The sequence below is a fragment of the Aquarana catesbeiana genome, linkage group LG08 (genome assembly GCF_042186555.1).
Source record: "Aquarana catesbeiana isolate 2022-GZ linkage group LG08, ASM4218655v1, whole genome shotgun sequence".
Lineage (NCBI taxonomy): Eukaryota > Metazoa > Chordata > Amphibia > Anura > Ranidae > Aquarana > Aquarana catesbeiana.
Window position 1 is genome coordinate 269101293 of NC_133331.1, and position 20159 is coordinate 269121451.

A 20159-nucleotide genomic window follows, 5' to 3' on the forward strand; every position below is an offset into this window, starting at 1 on the left:
TTGGCAAATGATGACAGAAAACCAGTGAATGATAATAGTTCTACTTAAGTGCAATACATCACAACAAAATACAACGCTTGTGCTAAATGGCCACAAATTCCCACAGACACCCTCCGAAATCTTGCAAAAAGCCTTTCCAGAAGAGTGGGGTCTTTTCACAAATGAGGGGGACAACACCATATTAGTGGGATTTTCAACAGGCTAATTTAGGGGGTGATGGCCAGGTGTACACTAATCTTTGGCCATATAGTGTACCATCCTGAGAATGTATGTTTCAAACCAGCTATAGTGTGTCTGTTCTAGGTACTGGGGGGAACAGGACAGTTGATGAAAACATGGTCCTTTGATCTGGAAAAGTTGTGATGACGAAGGGTGACTAGGTTTGTGTGTTGATAAAATGAATACTTTTCTTATTAATAAAATATACATTTTTTGCAAAGCACTTTTTTTTTTTTTTTTAATATGTGGGTGTCTTGCAGCACACCACTGGAAGGTGTGAAGCCCCACTCTGGTCAAAATATTATGGACATTTTGGGAAGGGGATGGGGAGATTGTCTCCCTTGGCATGTGACTACCAGAAGTGAGGGGAAACTCCAATGTGGACATGGCTTAAGGATATCAATTTCCAACCTTTCCCTATTCTACCCAAAGCTTTGAATAAAATTGTTACTGATGAAAATGTGCATTATGTATACCAGTGGTCATCAACCCTGTCCTCAGGGCCCACTAACAGGCCAGGTTTTATGTATTACCTTGGGGAGATGCAGACTAGAATACTGCAATCACTGAGCAGCAAATGATATCACCTGTGATGTATTTCAGTTATCTTGCAAACCCGGCCTGTTAATGGGCCCTGATGACATGGTTGATGACCACTGATGTATACTATTTACCTTAACTATGTGTGCCTGTGTGGAAACTATTGTATATCTACATAACAACTGTGAAATATATTATTGTACTACTTTTTTTTTCCTCTTGAAATTAAAAAAAAGTTGCTGAAGTTACGTTTTAATGTGCAATAAAGCACAGTAAAGAATTCATGTCCTGTTAATCTGAACTCCCCTTAGAATAGTGAACTACACTACCACTTCTCGCTTGTCAATGTTTCCCCTTGTGCTTTCTTATAATATGGAAATACATAATGATATATATATGGTATGTGCATTTTTTTTTTTTTTATGTGACAGATTTTTTTTATACTACAAAATCAGAAGGCAGGTTTTATTGATGATTGATAAACTGTTGAAATGTGATGGTTGCATTCGTTTTCTTAGTTTTCTTCTTTAGGACCTCAAAAGTCAAATCTCCCTTACAAACTAAAGTGACAAAGGAAGTAATTAATTATTTTAATATCTAGTGATAGAAAACTCGCAGATGATAAGACGTGTAGATGCACAAACAACGTCATTCCATTCTCCTGTATCTTGCATCGATACACAATTCTCCGGTCTGCCTTCAAAATTATTGGGTTCATTTTTTTTCCAGTTGGTGTAGGAGATCACCTCACCGGCTGGATATCTGTAAGTCCCAAGTTCCTCAAGTTCATTTATTCCCAGATAAGAAACTACACCGTACTGATTGGTGATGAACAGTATGGCTTTGTTCTCTTCAGCATTCCTTGGAGAGGCCATTTGACCTCCCGCCTTTGTGCACCTTTCTCTAGCATCGTTGAAATTGCCTTGGTCACCATCAGAGAGGTAGATTTTGTCACCACTTGTAGCTCTTCCTTTGAAAAATAAAAATGCTGAAATGGAAAGAGAAGATAAAAAAATATATTTCATTACAAGATAATATACTGTACTATAACTATGATGTACAAGTATCTTCGCCGCAAGCAAAATATAACATGGTGGTGGTGGTGAGCTAGCATTTAAAGTGGAACTTTACCCATAACAACTTGATAAAATGCCTACAGAATTGTTCCTGTTTCTTCTTGCTAGAGTCTTCTCTTTTGCTGAATCCCAGAGCCCCTGAATAGCAGTAAATCTTTAAGGTGTCAGCAGATCAGCTTCCACAAATTCAGCATAGTGCCTAAAAATAGAGAGCAACTGAGCATGTGCAAAGCAGGGTGAAACTTTAAACAGTATAGGCACTTATTTTTAATGTTTTACATAGATATACCTGCCAGCCTGAAGTCATCTACCTGGACTTAATTTGCTGACTAAAGTTCCACTTTAGGTCAACTTGTTGCTATACCTTGCTTGTAGCCAAACCATGGCACAAATACATTACTAATAAATTCTATAATCTGATGTATCCAGTGTTGCCTGTACCTATCCACATGTAAGCTTATGGATTCCCCTGAAATTCCCATGAAATGTATAATGGTTATATACAGCAAAATTAAAGTGGTTCTAAAGGCAGAATGTGTTTTATCTATAAAAAGCCTTTTGTGTGCAGCAGCCCCCTAATACATACCTGAGCCCTATCTAGATCCAGCGATGTTGCACGAGAGCCTCGGCTGTCTGGGGACTCTACCTCATTGGCTGAGACAGCAGCAGGTGCCATTGGCTCCGGCTGCTGTCAATCAAAGTCAGTGAGCCAATGAGGAGAGAAAGGGGCAGGGCCGAGCCACAGCTCCATGTCTGAATAGACACACAGAGCAGTGGCTCGGCTTGGGTGTTCCCATAGCAAGCTGTTTGCTGTGGGAGCACTTGGCAGGGGGGAGGGGCCAGGAGGGCCAGCGGGGGGGACCAGAGAAGAGGAGGATGTGGGCTGCTCTGTGCAAAACCACTACACAGAGCAGGTAAATATAACATGTTTTTAAACAAAAAAAAAGACTTTAATATCACTTTAACTACTTGCCGACCGGCCCACGCTGATGTACATCGGCAAAGTAGCACAAGCCGGCAAATCGCTGTATGGGTACGTTGTTTACCTTAAGAGCCGCCAGAGGCACGCACGCAGCACGGTGGGGGACCCGATGCGTGTGCCCAGCGGGCCCGATCGCGACTGGCCACCCGTGATTGCAGGAACGAGAGCTAGAATGGGGATTTGTGTGTGTAAACACACAAGTCCCTGTTCTGTCAGGGGAGAGGAGACATATCGTTTGTTCCTACTAAGTAGGAACAGCGATATGTCTCCTCCCCCAGTCAGTCCTATCCCCATACAGTAACAAACACTCAATAGAGGAACACAGTTAACCCCTTGATCGCCCCCCTAGTGTTAACCCATTTCCCTTCCAGTGACATTTACACAGTAATCAGTGCATTTTTATGGCAATGATCGCTGTATAAATATCAACGGTCCCAAAAATGTGTCAAAAGTGTCCCATCTGTCCGCCGCAATGTCACAGTAACACTAGAAAACGCAGATCACCGCCATTACTAGTAAAAAAATATTTTTAAAAATGCCATAAAAATGCCATAAATCTTTCCCATAGTTTGTAGACGCTTGAACTTTTGCGCAAACCAATCAATATACGCTTATTGCGATTTTTTTACCAAAAATATGTAGAAGAATATATATTGGCCTAAACTGATGAAGAAATCTGTTTTTGAAAAACATTTTTGGGGATTTTTATTATAGCAAAAAGTAAAAGATATTGTTTTGTCGCTCTTTTTTGTTTATAGCGCAAAAAATAAAAACCGCAGCGCTGATCAAATACCACCAAAGGAAAGCCCTATTTGTGGGAAAAAAGGACGTAAATTTTGTCTGGGTACCATGTCGCACGACCGGGCAATTATCAGTTAATGTGACGCAGTGCAGTGCCGCAAAAAATGGCCTGGTCATTAAGCTGGTAAATCTTCCGGTCTGTAAGTGGTTAAAGTAATCGAAACATAAAGAACCCAACATATCAACATATTCTTACTAAGAACGAGATATGTCTCCATAGTCCACCTCAGATTCAGTCTCTTGGCTCAAATTCTTAGTAGAACACTTTGGTACATAAGGCATTAAAGTGCCCATCTAAATTTTTTCCAACAAATCTTTGTTTCTTCTTACCTGTTTGCAGTTCTTTCTGTTGTTCATCCAAGGCTTTGACTTTGTCTCGGAGATCTTCACACACTGAGCAAAGAGAACTTGATACTGTTGAAGGATTGATAAGGTCAATGAAGTCTATTCTGTACAATTTTCCTATAGTACAGCGCTACTCCACAATAGTGAATCTACTCAAATTATCATATGTGCAAATTTCTAAATTCTTGTAACCAGTCGAATATAAATTATAAAAATGTGCTCAAACAATCTTCTAATAAATGTAGTTCATATTGTGCAAAAATCTTGATTGTTATAAAATCCAGTCCTTATATAACAACACCGTTGTGCTTCTCCGTTCTTCAACTGACCCTTAAGTGTGCACACGGTCACCAGCTGCAATGCCTACTCACCTCGAAATTGAGTATAATGAACTCAGAAATGGTCTTTCTTTCACGCCGCTACGGTTTCTCTCCTCCACACCAGAACAACTGTACTCAATTCAGCAACCTCACGGGTGATTTCAGATGGGTAAAGATAATGATCTCCCCTGTGTAGATTCCCGCTACACACTCTTTTCTTCACTCCAGGAACTCTGCTCAGCTATTCATCTCTGTACATGGCTCTGTTGTAACATGCAATCATAAACAAGACTACATAGTGCTTTCTATATGTATATTTATTAAAATAACCCCAATATGGGAAAACGTACAAGATATCCTTTAAAATGTTGCATATACACAGGATTCTTACGTCCACTCACTCACCACTACTGTACTCCTCTTTCTCGGTGGCTGCGTGACGTCACAGGCTTGGCTCCTCCCCTCTATTTTATCATAATATTAATTAATGCATTGCACTTTATTTAAAATGTAGGTGGCGCTGATTGTTACACATATCGAAGTCTATTCTGTACCTACTGAAATAATGAATTCATTGTTTTTAATATAACTTAAGTGTAATTTGTTTTTGAAAATTCTGGGTGCCCACTTTGAATGTTCAACCAGTTACCTCATTCACTGGATCTCCCATGCACTATGGCACAGCATTGTGGCTCTATGTCACAGTATAGAGCAGTGGTCTCCAAACTTCGGCACGGGAGCCAGATGTGGCCCTTTGCTTGCTTTTATCTGGCCCTTGGGGCACCTTTTCATTCACTGACATCAAGGAGGATGGAGCGCATTTTCTCCCAGTGACACCAAAAATGGGGCACAATTCCTCCCAGTGACACCACGATGGAGCACAATTCCTCCCAGTGACTCCAACGATGGGACACAATTCCTCCCAGTGACGCCAATGATGGAGCACAATTCCTCCCGGTGACGCCAATGATGGGGTACAATTCCTCCATGTGACGCCAATAATGTGGCACACTTCCTATCAATGACACAACAAAGGGGCACAACTCTTTCCAATGACACAAAGGATGGAGCACAATTCCTACCAATGATATCACGATGGGGCCCAATCACACCAATGATGGGGCACAATTCCTACCAATGACACCAAAGATGGAGCCATTGTTTATTCCAACTGATGCTGGGACATTTTCTACTCCTGATGGCCACAGTCTGATCCCCCTTAAGTCTGAAGGACAGTAAACTGGCCCTTTGTTAGAAAATTTGAAGACCCCTGGTATAGAGCAACAAATGAAGTGCTACAATTCCAAAATCTCATAAGGATAGACAGGATGAGATCAAGACATCTGTACTCTAGACTCACATAGTACTGAACGTCTAAAATCCAATGAAGAGAGTAAAAATCCAGCACCAGGATGTCTTGGTATTAAAAATTGATATTTTTATTTAATCCATCAAACCATAAAAAGGAATCAATTCCTAAAAATGTACGTGTTTCAGCCTCCTACATAGGCCTTAGTCATTACGACTAAGGTTCTATGTAGGAGGCTGAAACGCGTCAATTCTTAGGAATTGATTCCTTTTTATGGTTTGATGGATTTAATTAAGATATCATATTTTAATGCCAAGACATCCTGGTCAAAGAAAAAATGGGGGGATTGAGGGATAAGGGAAGGGGGGGGGGGGGCTGGCGTGAGTACACCTGTACTGGATCGTGAAATTACGTATGCCAGTACTTGGTGCTTAACCCGTTAGGGTATTGTTGCTGTAACCATGGCTTGTACAATATTAAGTGGAGGGTTGGGGGAGGGGAGAACCCAAAGGGATGGGTTCAGAGAAAGGGGTTACTTAGTGCAACAATGGAGTCTAAATTTGGTATAGTGATAAAATCAATTTATTTATTCATCTTATACATAAAAAAGAAACACAATTACTGAAACTATGAATATCAAAAATTATAATGCAGTTGGGCCTCGAACAAACCAGACAAGACAGACTTGACAAACAGTACATTTAAGAAACATATATTGCTACCCAGTCAGGGCATATTGCATTATGCCACATTGGCCTAGTGGTTTGGTCAATTGATCAAATAGTGGTAGATTATTATCAACCCAAAGTATTAGGTTCCAATTTGGAATTTAAGCTATAGTATGGGCCCCTGTGGCAATATGTAATGGGAGAGTGGTAGATGCAGTGGAAGAGAAACACCTATGATGTGATAGAGCAGGATTAAGATTCCTATTGTTATATTTATACTGGAGGTTTAACTATTCCTCTAAGTTAAGTATGGGGCAGTATGGACAAGTCGTCCTGGAAGTCCTTAGTAACCTGCAGAGATGTTAAAGATGCTGGTTCAAGCTGGTATCTGGTATGTGGTGGAACCATAAACAATCAGTCAGCAGTTAACAAGGTGTTCAGGTGGCAGTGCAGTCACTAAATGGTCTAGTAATATAGTTTAAGATGCAATTGCAGTTATATTTGGCTGTATTGTTTTTGGCTGTACATTACCACCATCTTCCGCGCTGCTCTGCTCAGGGGTGCTGTAGTCCATTAGTCTTAAAAGCCATAGCGACCGTAGCGTTCCTGTATCAAGCACGGGGTAACCTCAGAGTCCTACAGTGGGTTGCGGTGTTCCGCTTGTTAAGTCGCTCTTAATTGGCTCGTCCACTGTAATCCCAAACACCGAGGGGGGGATTCCCGTAACTAGGAGACGTCTGGCTGGCCTTTTTTTTCCCCTTTCGCAGCTGCGGCTATGTCTTCATCATGTCAGCTGGTTGCTGTGCATCTCGTTATACATCCTGGTGCTGGATTTTTACTCTCTTCTATGTCACAGTATGCCTACAGAACACTTCTGGATATTTTCAATAAGGGCTGTAAAAATCACCATTTTATATTAGCCTGAAGTAAGCCTATTCTATATCCATACAGGCAAAATAGCAAGTTCACTTGTTACCCCCTTGCCTACATTCCCTTTAAATCTGCTCAAGTCGCCCGACAAGGCCAAGTGAAATAATCCGTACATCCAAGTATGGTTTTATGGAATCCATAGCTCCATTAGTGAGGTGTTCCCTCATTTATGGATGCTGTGAGGGGCCAGCAGGATTATGTACATAGCTTCCTGAGAACATCACAGCACCAGCCTCAGTACTCCTCAGAAGAGCTCTCAGCCTTGATGTGAGCAGTGATCAGACTTATGGCTCTTTTTTAATTCCTTCAAAATAAATCGTACTTTTTGTATCTAGCGTGATTTAGGACTTCTGGAACAGTGCCAGGAATAGGACCTTTGCTTATGGCCGGGCAATCTAATGTCAGTGACCAAAAGTTGAAGGGATTTCTTCTTTAGCAGCAGCAACATCCATTCACAGTTGGGGAGATCAGATTACACAGATTACAAATTGAGTCACGCAGAGGGACCCCCCCCCACCCACCCACCTCACAATTTACTCACTTGTCCCAACTTTACAGCTTCTTTTTAAAACAAACCATCTGGCTTTTTCGGCTGTACACAAGCCGCTTCTATGCACGCAGCCAGTGCTGGGCTTTTCTTTTAAAGAACTCTTTGAAAAGTATCTTCCATGCTAATCCCTTTATCCAACGTAAATGTTTTTCAGAGGTATTTTTGTATAAGGTTTTGTGCAAAAATTTCATAGAAATAATTTTGCAAAATAATAGTACACATCATTAAAAGAAATAAAATAAAAAGAACTCAACGGTACCCAGATTCACAAACAACCAACCTTTGCTGGAGATGTGCTATAGAGAGCCTGGCACGCTTCTCTGCATCTGGTGGTCATGCCCACTGACCCAATCCTATTGGTTGGAAGTTCACTGCATTATCTCCCAGGTGACCACCTACACACTAGATTACACCCCAATGCAATTCCTCTTAGACCATTCCACTCTACCCACTAAGCTGTATCGTACTTCACCAGCAATGCATATGGTTAAAGCTGCTAAGCTTTGCATACCTGTGCACTGGGGCACGCCTCGCACTCCACCTTTGTCTGACTGCCTCACCCGTCTGCGTAAAATTGAGGAAATGGAAGAGTTAATTCATATTGCACGTGATACCCCTTCTAAATTCTTGACTACATGGGTCTGTTGGCTTAATTTCCAAAACAATTGACCATTACTACCATCTGAAAAAGAAAAAAAGAAAAAAAAGAAAAAAAATTTCATATGCACCAAGCACACATTTCTTTCTGTCATTCCATTCATCCAACACTTTCTACTCCAATTTTACTTTCTTTGACACATCCCATTTTTTTCAATTTTCTGCAGATTTTCCCATTTACAACTCATTGACCAGTATATTGAGGGCTCAGGAATCAGTCGGCTGTGGTCTCTCCTGGCCCACCCTCCAATCACTTTGGAAGGATGGTCGGTGCCTTGCCTCAACCCCGGTTGAGACGGTTATATCTCACACTCTAACAGATCCTATTGCTGGTGACCCTTCTTGACTTTTGGGCTATTTTGTAAGTAGCTTCTCCATTCAAAGTAGACAATTTGGACATTTCTGATACGATTTTCTCTATTGGCCGGAGGTTCCACATGTATCAATATTTATGATATTCCTTTGTTTTTCTCAGTTAAATTATGCATCCCACCCCTGATGACTGACAAGAAGCCAAGAAACGCGTCGGGTTCGCAAACTAAGGATGCCCTATCAAGCCTAAATCATATCCCTGACATTTATCAATTTTTTATAGAGTTTTCTCATTTCATGCGATTTTGTGATTTTGATTGGCGATTTTAATTTATGTATTTCTGTTATGAATTGCATATATGTATGTCCATTGATTTGTTTACACTACTGAGTTTCCTTGATTGTTACTGCTAAATATGCTTATATATCAATTCATGCGATTATGTCTGTATTTATACTACTTTATTGGTACTGTATGCATCAAAATCATGGACTTGACTATAAATTAAATCCAATCATTTTACCTACTCGCATGTATTCATTATTATACTTTCAATTGACATGCTTCATTTAAAGTCCCACTTGCCCCTCTTTTTTTTCTTTTATATATGAACCCGGGATGGAAGCATGCCATTGATATTTAGTTATGCGACTGGTCACTTTCTTTTGTTTACATTACTACCATCTGATGGAACCTGCTCCTCGAACATACATACCTCTATGACCTCTTTCCTTATCCCTGAGTTCTTTCTCCCTGTGAGACATTATACCTCCTTTGCTCCTTCTTTTCCGGGAGAGGTTAGATATGGCAGGAACGACACACCAAAGAGATTCATTAGCCACTTGCCGACCGCCCCATAGCACATTTACTGCTACAGGGGGTCTTCGCTGCACAAAAGTCTGCCGTACCTAGATTTGAAACATGTTTCAAATCTTAGTCCGCCGGACTCAGTTCCTGACAGAAAGCCCGGTCGTCTGTATGCTGGTCTGACGGACCAGATACGACGCAAGGGCAGGGTATTGCATCTCACGCTCGCTGCAATAGGAAAAACAAATTTTCCTATTGCGGTGAGCGCGGGGCATACCAGGCCCTTAAGTCTGGTATGGATTATAAAGGGAACCCCCTATGCCGAAAAAACGGCGTGGGGTCCCCCCTAAAATCCATACCAGACCCCGATCCGAGCACTCAGCCTGGCTTGTCAGGAAAGGGGGTGGGGACGAGCAAGCGGCTCCCCCCTCCTGAACTATACCAGGCCGCATGCCCTCAACATGGGGGTGGGTGCTTTGGGGGAGGGGGCGCTCTGCGGGGCCCCCCCACCACAAAGCACCTTGTCCCCATGTTGATGAGGACAAGGGCCTCTTCCCGACAACCCTGGCCGTTGGTTGTCAGGGTCTGCGGGCAGGGGGCTTATCGGAGTCCGGGAGCCCCCTTTAATAAGAGGGCCCCCAGATCCCAGCCCCCCCACCCTATGTGAATGAGTATGGGGTACATGGTACCCCTACCCATTTACCTAGGGAAAAAGTGTCAATAATAAAACACACTACACAGGTTTTTAAAGTAATTTATTAGACTGCTCCGGGGGGGTCTTCTTCCGGCTTTGGGGGTCTTCTTCCGACTTCGGGGGTCCCTTCTGTTCCTCTTCTCCAGGCGTCCGGTTGGTTCTTCTCCGCTCTCTCTGGCCTCTTCTCCCGGTGTTCCAGTTCTTCTGCTCCTCCGCTATCTTCATGCCGCTCTTTTGCCAGAGGAGGCCCAGACTTCTGGCCTCTGGCTTCTGGGCTTCTGGGCTTCTGGGCTTCTTCTCTTCTTCCCATGTTGACACGACGGTCTCTCCGGCTGGAATGCTCTCTGAGAGCTCCGATGTGACTTATATAGGTGGAGATCCCGCCCCCTTATGCCGTCACAGTCCCTGGTCATGCTGGGACTGTGACGTTTTAGGGGGGCGTGGTCAACATCACCCATGGTGGGTCTGTGTTTTTCAGCATACGGTACTGGCTCACTTCATATCATTGAAGGAAGGATGAATGGAAAAATGTGCCAAGAATTTCTTGATAAAAATCTGCTGCCATCTACCAGGATGATGAAGATGAAATAAGGGTGGACATTTCAGCAAGACAATGATCCCAAACAAAAAGCCAAAGAAACTCTCAATTGGTTTCAAAGAAAGAAAATAAAGCTGTTAAGCCGCGTACACACGATCAGAATGTCCGACAGAAAAAGTCAGACGGAAGCTTTTCATCGTCTATTCCGATCGTGTGTATGCCTCAACGGCCTTTTTGTTCTAAATATTTCCGATGGAACCAATTCCAATCGGGAAAACCGCTCGTCTGTATGTTGTTCTGACGGACCAAAAACTACGCATGCTCTGAAGCAAGTACAAGACGGAAGCTATTGGCTACTGGCTATTGCACTTCCTTTTTCTAGACCTGTCGTACATGCTGTACGTCACCTCGTTCTGGACGGTCGGACTTTGGTCGGACTTTGGTTTGACCGTATGGAGGCAAGACCGCTTGAATAGAATTCCGTCAGAGTTCTGTCAGAGAAACCTTCGGAGTTTATTCCGACGGCAAAACCGGTCGTGTGTAGAATGGCCCAGCCAATCACCCTGACTTGAATCCAATAGAAAATAAATGGAAAGAACTAAAGCTCAGAGTTCAAAGAAGAGGCCCACAGAAACTTCAAGATTTGAAGACTGTTTGTGTGGAAGAATGGGCCAAAATCACACCTGAGCAATGCATGTGACTAGCTTCTCCATACAGGAGGCGTCTTGAAGCTGTCATTACCAACACAAGATTTTGTACAAAGTGTTAACTACATTTCAGTTACCGTGTTCAAAACTTTTCCCTGTGTCATTTCATTTTATTACACATAACTTCATTTCTGAACGTATTTGTTTTGGTGTCTTTGTATGTATAGATTGCATGGGTTGTTACCGACATGTGGTGAACATTTCATGTCAATAGCACCTTTAAAATCATCTTTACCTAGAAAAATGATGACGTGTTCAATACTTATTTTACCCGCTGTATATAAATGAGAACAGGGTCTCAAAGTCTTGCAATAAAGTCTTTTTTACTTTAAATGTGCATCTTCATACAAAAATGTGCATTATTGCGCAGTTTCAAGCATATCATTGCTGTTCGTCAGGCTACAGATTCATTGAGCTATATATATATATATATATATATATATACATACAGAGAATTTTTTCTCAAAGAATAGATGAAGGAACTCCCCCTTTCCAAGTCACCTATTTTCTGCACCCTAACCTGCCTCTGAGCACCGTTCCTTGGTTCCACCCCCTACCCACCTCCCATTACTGCCCTTTTAGAGAATACAGAAACAAGTATCATTTTGTGGTGATAAGCAATTTGTATGGAATTTGTTATTGATAACAGGAAAAGAAGTAAAATAGGTCCACTGTAGCCAGTAACTATAGAGCCCCCATCCAGCAACAATAGATCCCCCCAACAACAATGTACCACCCAAAACAAAATCCCCCAGCAGCAACAATAGACCTCTGACAGCAACAACAGATCTCCTTACAGCCAGCATCAATAGACTCTCCAGCAGCCAGCAACAATAGACCCCCTCTCTCAACAGTAGATCTCTCCCAGCACTAACTGACCACCGAGCAATATAAGAACCACCCCCAGCAACAATAGACCCCTCGGAAAAAATAGATCCCCTCCAGCTGAAATAGATCCCCCTGCAGCCAGCATCAATAGACCCTGCAGCACACCCTAGCACCCCTTGCCCTTATATATAGTCAGTGCTGTTGGTGCCGGAACTGAGAAAAAAGCCAAATATATATATATATATATATATATATATATATATACAGTATCTCACAAAAGTGAATACACCCCTCACATTTTTCTAAATATTTTATTATATCTTTTCATGTGACAACACTGAAGAAATTACACTTTGCTACAATGTAAAGTAGTGAGTGTACAGCTTGTATAACAGTGTAAATTTGCTGTCCCCTCTAAATAAATCAACACAAAGCCATTTATGTCTAAACGGCTGGCAACAAAAGTGAGTACACCCCTAAGTGAAAATGTCCAAATTGGGCCCAATTAGCCATTTTCCCTCCCCGGTGTCATGTGACTTGTTAGCGTTACAAGGTCTCAGATGTGAATGGGGAGCAGGTGTGTTAAATTTGGTGTTATCGCTCTCACTCTGTCATACTGGTCACTGGAAGTTCAACATGGCACCTCAGGCAAAGAACTCTCTGAGGATCTGAGAAAAAGAATTGTTGCTCTACATAAAGATGGCCTAGGCTATAAGAAGATTGCCAAGACCCTGAAACTGAGCTGCAGCATGGTGGCCAGGACCATACAGCGGTTTAACAGTCACACTCAGAAAAGGCCTCGCCATGGTCGATCAAAGAAGTTGAGTTTGGCAAATAGACGTATGAGTGCTGCCAGCATTGCTGCAGAGATTGAAGGGGTGGGGGGGTCAGCATGTCAGTGCTCAGACCATACGCTGCACACTGCATCAAATTGGTCTGCATGGCTGTCCTCCCAGAAGGAAGCCTCTTCTAAAGATGATGCACAAGAAAGCCTGCAAACAGTTTGCTGAAGACAAGTAGACTAAGGACATGGATTGCTGGAACCATGTCCTGTGGTCTGATGAGACCAAGATAAACTTATTTGGTTCAGATGGTGTCAAGCATGCGTGGCGGAAACCAAGTGAGGAGTACAAAGACAAGTGTGTCTTGCCTACAGTCAAGCAAGGTGGTGGGAGTGTCATGGTCTGGGGCTGCATGAGTGCTGCCGGCACTGGGGAACTACAGTTCATTGAGGGAACCATGAATGCCAACATGTACTGTGACATACTGAAGCAGAGCATGATCCCCTCCCTTCAGAGACTGGGTTGCAGGGCAGTATTCCAACATGATAATGACCCCAAACACACCCCAAGACGACCACTCCTTTGCTAAAGAAGCTGAGGGTAAAGGTGATAGACTGGCCAAGCATGTCTCCAGACCTAAACCCTATTGAACATCTGTGGGGCATCCTCAAAGGAAAGGTGGAGGAGCACAAGGTTTCTAACATCCACCAGCTCTGTGATGTCGTCATGGAGAAGTGGAAGAGGACTCCGATGGCAACCTATGAAGCTCTGGTGAACTCCATGCCCAAGAGGGTTAAGGCAGTGCTGGAAAATAATGGTGGCCACAGAAAATATTGACACTTTGAGCCCAATTTGGACATTTTCACTCAGGGGTGTACTGACTTTTGTTGCCAGCGGTTTAGACATTAAGGGCTGTGTGTTGAGTTATTTTGAGGGGACAGCAAATTTACACTGTTATACAAGCTGTACACTCATTACTTTACATTGTAGCAAAGTGTAATTTCTTCAGTGGTGTCACATGAAAAGATATAATAAAATATTTACAAAAATGTGAGGGGTGTACTCACTTTTGTGAGATACTGTATATATATATATATATATATATATATATATATATATTAAGAGTGAGAGCTCCTATCTCTGTGAAAATTAGTGTAAAATGGACACAGGACTCTCAAAGAGGCAGTTTAAGAAGTTCCTGCAGAAGATTGGTGAGCAGAGAAAACTATGCTTTAAGTCTTCTCTGGATTTTGTAAGTCTGGATTGGGGCTGGAAACTTGAAGACTTCAAAGAGCATTGGGAGGGATGGAGTCTTCAGTCTTGTGTCCGGGCTTTTCAGAAGTTCTTCAGGTTGTGTGTGTGTTCAGGTGCACACGCTCATTATAAGGCAGATCTGAGCATAGCTCAGGAGAGTTGGTGTTGGAGCAGTTGCTGCAGCCAAGAGGAAGGAGTGCTACAGTTTAAGAACCCAGGCAATAGCCTTGAGACGGCACTTCATGTGGGAGAGGTTCCAGGTCAGTGGACTGAGAGAGTTGGGCCAGCTGGGAGAGTTGGGGAGACCATAGTTGAGACAACTGGAAGAGAGAGTCCTGGGGACCGTGAGTCTTGGAGGAGTGTGAAAGCCTGGAGTGTCAGGAGAACCCCTTCCTAGAGGCCAGGAGTGGGCCTGCACAACTTTGTACTGCGACCAAGGCTGAGTAAGCCTTGAGAGCCAGATGGCTTGGCATTTTTGTTTGTGTTGTAATTTTTGAGAGAAGAACCCCTGTGTGGGCAACCCATGCATGTGTGGGCTTTCATTTCCGTTACTTTCAATAAAAGTGGGCTACCACACCCTTAAACTGAAGTTCCTGTTGGCTGTGAACTCACTGAAAATGCATCTACCACTGAGCTAGACATCCCCCAATATATAAAACATATAAACATATTAAACATATTATTATTTTTACAAAAAATATAAGAACAATTAAAAAAAAATAAACCTTATTGATGTAAAAAAAAAATGACCCCAAACTATTCCAGATTCTTTTTATGATATGTTCATTTATACCTGGTTCTGGTTTCACTCCATCTTTTCCAGCATCCGGGCGTACCTTTGAGTTTGACGTCACTAAAGCCACATAGAGGAAAAGTACACAGAAAACCTGCAGAGCTTTCATATTCTGAACACAGCTGATCTACAGAGGAGGAAACAAAATTACTATTGTATTAATGTTATGCTGATGCCCCCATCCCATTATTAACCCCTTCCTGCCCAGCCTATTGTCAAACGACAGCTGAGCGGAACATTCCTGAACATGCTGCAACTATCACCAGCTGTGTCACACCCAACAACTGATCAGTGTACCAGCCCGTTGCTGGTACCATGTGATTACTGTTACCAATCACAGCAGATCACATGACAACTGTAAATAATGGATGGCTTCCTTTCATGCCATCCATTGTGTACAATTGTGTTGCTAGCTGTGATTGGTCACAGTGATCACATGGTACAGACAGGGCCAATCACAGCCCATCTGTACCATGTGATTAGCTGTGGCCAATCACAGCTAAACACAACAATACACACTGAATGAATCAGTTTTATTCAGTAAAAATGGAAAATCACTGGTATAAGCAATCATAATGTGTAACAAAAAAAATCCCAATCACCTCCCAAGAGTAGTACAGTGTTACTATGGCAACATTGCATTTCTCTGGTCACAGTGTGTAAAAAAATTGTAAAAAAAAATGAAAAAATAAAAAAAAAAAAAGAAACAAAATAGAAATATATATATATATATATATATATATATATATATATATTTTACATACTGTCACCAGTCAGTTACATAGTTAGTCAGGTTGAAAAAAAAACACAAGTCCATCTAGTTCAACCAATAAAAGGGAAAAACAAATCATACAATCCCATATACCCAATCCTATACCCACAGTTAATCCAGTAGAAGGCAAAAATCCCCAGCAAAGCATCATCCAATTTGCTCCAGCAGGGGGAAAAAAATCCTTCCCGATCCCCTGAAAGACAATCAGATTTTCCCTGGATCAACTTTACCTATAAATGTCAGTACCCAGTTATATTATGTACAGTGCATTGAAAAAGTATTCATACCCCTTGAAATTTTCCACATTTTGTCATGGTACAACCAAAAACGTAAATGTATTTTATTGAGATTTTATGTGATAGACCAACACAAAGTGGCACGTAATTGTGAAGTGGAAGGAAAATGATAAATGTTTTTCAAATTTTTTTACAAATAAATATCTGAAAAGTGTCCGCCTTTACAACTCCTTTAAAGTGAATAAATCAACACCAAGTTCACTATATGGACCCCTTATATATTTATACGTTGATCATATCTCACTTCTCAAGAGAGAAAAAAATTCAATTCCTCTAATCCAGGGGTCTTCAAACTGCAGCCCTCCAGGTGTTCAGGAACTACAATTCCCATCATGCCTAGTCATGTCTGTGAATGTCAGAGTTTTACAATGCCTCATGGGATGTGTAGTTCTGCAACAGCTGGAGGGCCGTAGTTTGAGGATCCCTGCGTCTAATCTTTCCTCATAGCTGAGCTCCTTAATGCCTCTTATCACTTTGGTTACTCTTCTCTGCACTTTTTCTCTCTAAAGTCCATATGTCTCAATACAAGAAATGATTTTGCTTGCTTTGCAGCTTGGCATTGCATGCTATTATTAACCACTTGCCGACCGCTGCACGCTGATATACATTGGCACAATGGCAGCGGTGGGCAAATGGGCGTACCTGTACTTCCCCTTTAAGAGGCGGGGATAGCAGGCTCGCGCCCACCGCGTACAGTGTGACCATGCCCGCTGGACAGGCGGACTCGATGTCACGGAGCCTCAGAACGGGGAAGTGCCTATGTAAACAAGGCATTTCCCCGTTCTGCCTTGTGTCATGACAGAGATCACTGCTCTCTGTCATGGAGAGCAGTGATCACTGTCATGTGAGGTGTAGCCCATCCCCCCACAGTTAGAATCACTCCCTAGGACACACTTAACCCCTTCATCGCCCCCTAGTGGTTAACCCCTTCCCTACCAGTAACATTTACACACTAATCAGTGCATTTTTATAGCACTGATCGCTGTATAAATGACAATGGTCCCAAAATAGTGTCAAAAGTGTCCGATGTGTCCACCATAATGTCGCAGTCCCAATAAAAATTGCAGATCGCCGCCATTACTAATAAAAAAAATAATAATAAAAATGCCATATAACTAGCCCCTATTTTTTAGACGCTATAACTTTTGTGCAAACAAATATACAAATAATATACTCTTTTTGCGAATTTTTTTTTTTTTACCAAAAATATGTAGAAGAATACATATCGGCCTAAACTGAGGAAAAAAATTGTTCTTTTATATATATTTATATATTTATTATAGCAAAAAGTAAAAAATATTGCGTTTTTTCAAAATTGTCGCTCTTTTTTTGTTTATAGCGCAAAAGAATAAAAAACGCAGAGGTGATCAAATACCACCAAAAGAAAGCTCTATTTGTGGGAAAAAAAGGACGTCAATTTTGTTTGAGTGCAACGTCGCACGCCCGCACAATTGTCAGTTAAAGCGATGCAGTGCCGAATCGCAAAAAGTGCTCTGGTTAGGAACGGGGTAAAATCTTCCGGGGCTGAAGTGGTTAAGCTTATGAGCAATCAAATCCCCCAGATCCTTCTCCTCTTTTGATTCACCCAGCTGTTCTCCTCCTATTATGTATGATGCATGCATATTCAGTATCCCTGTTCATCACCACAAAAGTTATATGATGACACTGTACTGCACTGGCGACAGTATGTAAAAAAAAATTGTGAAAAATAACGTTTTTTTTTTTAATTTCTTAATTTTTCTAAATTTTGTGACAAAGTACATCTTCAAAAAACTCTCCATGCCTCTTACTAAACACCTTGGACTGTCTACTTTCCAAAAAGGGGTCATTTGGGGGGTATTCGTACTGTCCTGGTGTTTTCAGGCCTCAAGAATTGAGATAATCAGTAAATCAGGAATGATGAGTTTTCTGATATATGCAGTATATATATATATATATATATATATATATATATATATATAGTTTGTGGATTCTAAAACTTTTGTGCAGACTAAATAATAAACACTGACTTTTCACCAAAGAAACAGAAAAAAGAAAATTGCATTTTTTTTTCAAGATTTTCATTTTTTTTTTCTTATATTTAGCAAAAAAATAAAACATTAAATGCAGTGTTGATTAAATACCACCAAAAGAAAGCTTAATTTGTGTGAAAAAAAGATGCCATATCGGTACAATGTTGTGTGATCAAGCAACTGTCATTCCAAGTTAGACAGAGCTGAAAGCTGACACTTGGCCTGGGCAGCTTTCTTAGCATCGTGAGATTTTATTAGCCAGTTGGGGCATTTTCTACCTCCCGTCCTGGAGACACACCAGGAAATCTTCCCAGTGTGATTGTAAATCCCTCTTAGCTGTTGGCAATGCAGGTGTCTCCTTCCCAGTGGTGGCTGGTGAAGTTTTAGGATGGGGGGGCGCTAGTCCCCACCCTTCCTTTTTGACCCCTCCCAATTCTCATAAGGCCCACCCCTTATAGAATCCACCCACTCCATCCCCTGTATTCGACCCACAGTGTCAGGAGTATACAGCTCAGCATCACAGGACAGAGTATATAGCTCAGCCTCACAGATCATGGTATATAACGCAGCTTCACAGATCATGGTATATAGCGCAGTCTCACAGATCATGAACACTGTGGATGAGATGAGTGGTGTGCCATGGGCTCATGGCACTGACAGCAATCCCCCCTCTGAAGGCAACTATCACCACCCCCCGCCGCATGGCTCGCGGTTCTCTGAAGGCAACCACACCCCCCCGTGTCGCTAGCGGTACTCACAGGGCAACCACCACCCCCCCCCCGGGCTCGCGGTACTCTGACAGCAACCACCCCCCACGGGGGTTGTGGTACTCACGGTTCTCTAAGGCCACTCCCCCGGAGGTCCGGCCCTTCACTTACCGGGCTGTGGTGTCCTCTCCTCCTGTGTCTCCTCAAAAGTGCAGGCAGCGGAGGTGTCCATTCCTCCAGCCCGTGCCTCCTCTGCATGCCTCCTCTTCCTAAGCGCTGGGCATCCAATAGGACCACCCAGCGCTTTGGCCAATCGGGAAACAGGTCTCACTGACCTGCCTCCTGATTGGCGGGGAGGCACTGTAGTGTGAAAATAGCGAAAATGAATTCACTATGGTCACACAATTGGGTGGGATCAGGATGCATTCTCTGCGCCCCAAGCCCACCCTATTTTGAAGCCTATTAGAGCCTTTGGCTCTAATCAGATGCTTCAAAAAAAAAAATTCCCTCCCACCCAGTCATAGGAGTCCATGCATCCGGCGTCCTGAAAGGAGCCAGGCACATGGATAGGGAGGGCGGTGGCAGGGATAGGGGGGGCATCGCCTGTGCGCCCACAATGCACGGGTCGCCACTGCTCCTTCCTCCTTTGGATCTCATATCACTTTATGTTCTGGTGATGATGGCCTCCATGGCAAATAGGTTGAATATTCCTAGACTGCAATACAGTCACCCTTCCTGACTCTATCCAAAGTGAAAAAATAACAAATTATTTGCTATAGAAATTGGAAAAATATTCCCATAATCCAAAAACTGGTAAATTCAATAAAAAAAGACCTGAAGTAATTTTGGCAGCTGGACCTACCATCACATAGAAATACATTTATTTATAAATATAAGAAAGGTGCTCAATCAAATAGTACTCACCAGGATAAACACAAGAGACCTAACCAAGGTAGACACAAGAGAGCTGACCAAGCTAGACACAAGAGACTTGGAGCAGATGATGCAATAGAACCACAGTGGTGATCTACTGTATATATACTGATATGTTATCTGACTATGTACATATTTCTACCTGCAAGCTATGTAAATCAAAAACAACAAACACAAACCTTGACCCCAAGAGTCCAGAGACATGATTTGGTTTGCCATGAAATGGTATCCACCAGATCTACGTTGATTAAACTTCTGTGTACCCAAGAAATGGACTTCTGGAAACTATACTTAACAGTATTGCACAAATAAACACATTTTAGTCA

General features: G+C 42.2%; 1 protein-coding gene across 1 annotated transcript; it reads right to left on the minus strand.

The window, feature by feature from the left end:
- Nucleotides 1–517: 517 nt before the first annotated feature.
- LOC141106440 (pulmonary surfactant-associated protein D-like) lies at nucleotides 518–19925 on the minus strand. The gene is made up of 5 exons (XM_073597223.1): nucleotides 19825–19925; nucleotides 15995–16078; nucleotides 15114–15240; nucleotides 3949–4032; nucleotides 518–1747 (listed from the first exon to the last, which is right to left on the minus strand). Exons 2-5 carry the CDS (start codon nucleotides 16034–16036, stop codon nucleotides 1350–1352), a joined length of 651 nt encoding a protein of 216 aa, XP_073453324.1. The 5' UTR covers nucleotides 16037–16078; nucleotides 19825–19925; the 3' UTR covers nucleotides 518–1349.
- Nucleotides 19926–20159: the final 234 nt, after the last annotated feature.